The 4,814-nt window shown below is 37.2% G+C and overlaps 1 protein-coding gene across 1 annotated transcript; it reads left to right on the top strand.

Annotated features, from left to right (window-relative positions):
* Positions 1–378: 378 nt before the first annotated feature.
* Positions 379–507, top strand: LOC102824408 (alpha-synuclein-like). Its single transcript, XM_006872971.1, has one exon. The coding sequence runs from the start codon at positions 379–381 to the stop codon at positions 505–507; it is 129 nt and encodes a 42-aa protein (XP_006873033.1).
* The last annotated feature ends 4,307 nt before the right edge of the window (positions 508–4,814 follow it).

The following is a 4,814-nucleotide window of genomic DNA, read 5'->3' as shown; positions in this document are numbered from 1 at the left end:
CGTGCTTCTAACTTACAGTATCACGCATTGGATCCTAGGAAGTTGAAAGAGGGTTCCAACCTTTCATGCTACTCCACTTGCGAAATGCAGTAGGATCAGTCCTAATAATTCATCCTAATCCATGTTTAGATCGCTAGACTTTTACTGGGCAAGATGGAGGGGGGATACTAAAATTTTGGTGCAAAAGGCACAGAAGGCTCATTTTGTTCAGTGATTAAATGGAGATACACTTAAAAGAGTCTTGCATTTTGGGATATCTACTGGTGTCTCAGTGTTTTTTTACTTTGGGTGATTTTAGTTTTGTTTTGTCTTTCCAAAAAGTTCTCATTCAAAGTGTATGTTGTATTCTCCAGTGTGGTGTAAAGGAATTCAGTAGCCATGGATGTATTCAAGAAAGGACTTTCAAAGGCTAAAGAGAGTGTTATGGCTGCTGCTGAAAAGACCAAACAGGGTGTGGCTGAAGCTGCTGGAAAGACAAAAGAGGGTGTTCTCTATGTAGGTAGGTAAATCCCAACTGTCATTTTAATATTTATTCATTAATGATGGGTTGGGATGATGATCACTAGTCTAAATGCTGGCATTTTTTGCTTGAATCATCTTTGTACTATCATTTACCAAAAGGATGGACTGACTCAGGTATGTGTGCATGGGCGAATGTGTGTGTGTTTTAGCTAATAGCACAAAATGAAGAGAATCTTTTGTTTTTCCAGATTATGCAATTATGCAATAGTATTTAGAAGTATTTGGTTGCTTTTTAAAAAATGAATGCCTGCATAGAATAAGGAAAATCAAACCTGTTGCAGTTGATTCAGTCTGACTCACAGGGACTTGTGTCTAAGTGACTATTTTGGAGGACAGTTTTTAAAATTCAGAGTCTTTAAAATTATCAAGGATATTCCTAAAAATCAAAATCATTCATGGGTCTTTGATTTCTTCTATCATCATAATACTTATTTTTTATATGTATATTTTAACTTTGAAATGGAGTCCTAGCGCGGTGCTGTAGGATAAACACTGGGCTGCTATATGCAAGGTGAGCGGTTCAAACCCACTAGCCGCTCGTTGGCAACCCTATACAATGTCATTATGAGTCAGAATTGACTCAAAAGCACAACTTAAAAATAAAACTTAGATAAATATGGCCCTGGGATGTATAAAAAAGGGCCCATTGTTGTTTGTCGTTAAGTGACATCAAGTTGGTTCTGACTCATAGCCACTCTATATACAGTTTCTGAGGAGAAACTGGTAGGTTTGAACTGTCAACCTTATGGTTTGCAGTCCAATGCTGATCCTACAGTGCCATACCAGGAGTGTGGGGGGCGGGGGTAAAAAAGACCTTTGTTGTTAAGTGCTGTAGAGTCAATTCTGACTCATATGTATAGGGTTTCCAGGAGTGGCTGGTGATTGAACCGCCAACCTTGTGGTTCAAAACTGACCTTGCAGTCCAGTACATTAACCCACAGTGCCACACCAGGGCTCAAAAAAAAAAAAAAAAATCTACTGGCCCTAAAATGGAAAGGACAGATCATTAGCCTTTGGTAGAGTTACTTATTGGTACGCTGAGAATGTGGTTGAGGACTACTACTAAGATCTTTGAAACTGTTATATAACTTATTTATCAAATGACGCATAATGAGATGGATGCTTATCATCTCTAATATTCCTAAAGTTCCACCTTGGAGTATATGCAAAGGCTTTTCTTTTCTTTTATTTTTTTTTACTTTTAATTGTGAATTGAATGAAGGTTTTCAGAGATCAGCAATTTTGCATTCACAAATCATACACTTTGTTTCACTTCAATGATTGCAATCCCTTCCATGAAACAACAGCTATCCCTTCCTCCCTCTGGTTTTCATTTCCATTCCACCCTCAGTCCCTTGCCTTCTCTACTTTGTCCTTAGATGAATCTTGCTCTTTAGATCTTGAATGATTGATCATTCCATGGTGAGCATACCTTACTAATTGTGTTGTCTCCACTATACCTATTAGCTGAAAATTAGGCCATGAGGGTGAGTTCCTTTTCAAACCCGAAGGGTGGTCAAGAGTGATCATCTCAGGTTCCTTCAGTCTCTTTCTGACCAGTAAGACTGGTCTTTTTATATTTTAAGCAATTTTGAGTTTTGCTTCATATTTTCTCGCACTCTGTCTGGGACCCTCTAATGTGATTCCTTTCAGAGCCGTTGGAAATGGTAGCTGAACACCATGTAGTTCTTATGGTCTCAGAGTCTTGGTGTTTACTTGCTCCATAGATCCACTGGACAAGGTGATTCCAAGCTTCTTTAATTTTCATCACACTTCTTTCTTCCACAAATGGAGAGGCCAATGGTTTCACCTTAGATGGCCACTCATGATCTTTTAAATTCCCAGATGCTTCATGGTTCAAATTGTCAAGGACTTCATTCTTCTTGGATCAACTGTCAACACTAATGGAAGCAGCAGTCAAGAAATCAAACAGCGTATTGCAGTAGGCAAATCTGCTGCACAAGACTTTTTTAAAGTGTTGAAGAGCAAAGATGTCAGCTTGAGGACTAAGGTGCGTCTGATCCAAGCCATGGTATTTTCGATTACCTCATATGCATGCGAAAACTGAACAGTGAATAAGGAAGACCGTAGAAAAATTGATACTTTTGGGTTATGGTGTTGGCGGAAACTGTTAAAGAGCCATCGGCTGCCAAAAGATCAAACAGAGGCCAAGATGGTCAAACTTTGTCTCTCATACTTTGGACATATTGTCAGGAGGGACTAGTCAGTGGAGAAGGATATCATGTTTGGTTAGGTGGAGGGTCAGAGAAAAGAGGAAAACCCCCAATGTGATGGATTGGCCAAGTGGCAGCATTGATGGATTCAAGTGTGGCAATAGTAGTAATGTTGGCCCAGGATCGTGCAGTGTTTCGTTCTGCTAAGCATAACGTCACTATGGGTTGGTACTGACTCGATGGCACCTAACAACAACAACAACATGGTTCAAGCTTACCAGCTGCTCCTTGGAAACCCTATACAGGTTCACAATGGGCCAGAACCAACTCTACAGCACTTAACAACAACAATTCACCAAAGAAGGATTTAAGACATTGTTTTTGTGGACTATGTTATGCCAACTGACCATGGTGTTTCCTGACACTATGGTCCTAAGACCCCAGGCCTAGCAACTCATTGCCTTTAGATGTTTGGTAATATCTCATAAGTTTTCATCATTTTACCCCTGGCTTTAATTAAATTACCCTCTCTCTTCCTCTTCCTTAACACATTTTCAGAAAATAATTGAAATAGTTTTAGAAGAGAAGTTTAAGTTGAGAATTACAAGATTTTCCTGGGTGTGTGAAATGTGAACTGTATCTGTTTAGATGAAATTTGGGATACTGAATCAGTGATGTGCATGCTTTATTATATCTTTATATTTTTCCTAACTTTTCTAAGTTGCATAAGTGCACCTTTCTGACTGTTCTTTGACTTTAGTATAATTTATAACTTAGTAACTTTATAGATTTTTTTTTTTAAGTCCTGGTGTGGCACTGAAGGATAAGCACTATACTACAAGGTTGGTGGTTCAAACTTGCCAGCTGCTCCTCAAGAAACCCTATATAGGGTTGCTATGAGGTAGAACCCAATCCACAGTACTTAACAACAACAACTTTGTAGATTTCTTTTAGGGTTCTGATGTGGTGCTGTGCGTTAATGTACTCGACTATGAGGTTGATTTGAACTGCAAGGTTGGTGGTTAAAGCTCACCATTCCCTCCTTGGAATTCCTATCCACAGTCTCTATGAGTTGGAACCTACTTGATAGCACTTAACAACAACAAAAACAATAATATTCACTCCATTGGTTTGTAACTAGTCTAGAAAATAGCAAATATTAGCTTAATACACTGTTTTTTTTTTATGTTATAAACAAGTTTTGTCATCTCCAACATATGTATGTATTTCATAGTCTTCATAGTCATTGTGTGTTTGCACAAATGATTTTCTTTTTCAGACATTATTTGTTATTTGCTCTGAAATGACTATATAAAATTGTAATTTGTGTGTTTCACTAATTTTTAAAATCATTTTGAATGTCTATCAATGTTTAACAGAGTAAATTCTCCTTTTGAAGTCAAATTGAAAGTTAAACAAATACACAAAAGTTAAGAGAAAAAATTACCATGTGAAGACATAATAGTATAGTGCAGGGATTGGCAAATTTTTCTACCAAGCCTGCTGTTGTCGAGGGAAAGCAGCCATACACAACATCTAGCATCACTCTGTGTTTCAATAAAACTTTTGTTTATTTTTTTCCCCCCAAATAGGTGGTAGTACAGGTTTGACCCATAGTCTGTAGTTTGCTGATATCTGGCATAGTGGGAAAGAACATGGACTTGAGACTGGTCAATTTTGAGTTCTAGTCCACGACTCCTTCACTTATTCCCAGTGAATATTGGGGAAATTATTAAACATCTATAAAGCATGATTTTCTTAGTTGGTAAAATACGATTTAAAAATTACAATGACCTTACAGAGGCTTCATGAGAATGTCATAATAAAGCAGAACAGATAAGATACAAAGAAGACTTTCATATACGAGTCTTGATTATTATTGCCAAAGACATTTTCCAACAGAATACTTTCTTTGTCAATGTATTTCTCTTTATCTTACAATAACTGTTATCCACAACTAATTTGAAAGATTAGAAGTGACTGAAAAAATTTATCTAATTTCACCTATGGCTAAAGAAGTTAGGTATACTGTCCTCTTTAAGCCTCAGAAGAAACACAATCTCATTCCTTTATAATGATATCTTACCCTTTTTGAAATATATTTTAACTATTGAAGAA

Source organism: Chrysochloris asiatica, unplaced genomic scaffold (genome assembly GCF_000296735.1).
Source record: "Chrysochloris asiatica unplaced genomic scaffold, ChrAsi1.0 scaffold00218, whole genome shotgun sequence".
NCBI lineage: Eukaryota > Metazoa > Chordata > Mammalia > Afrosoricida > Chrysochloridae > Chrysochloris > Chrysochloris asiatica.
The sequence above is the reverse complement of the archived record's forward strand: the minus strand, read 5'-3'. Positions and strand labels throughout refer to the sequence as shown.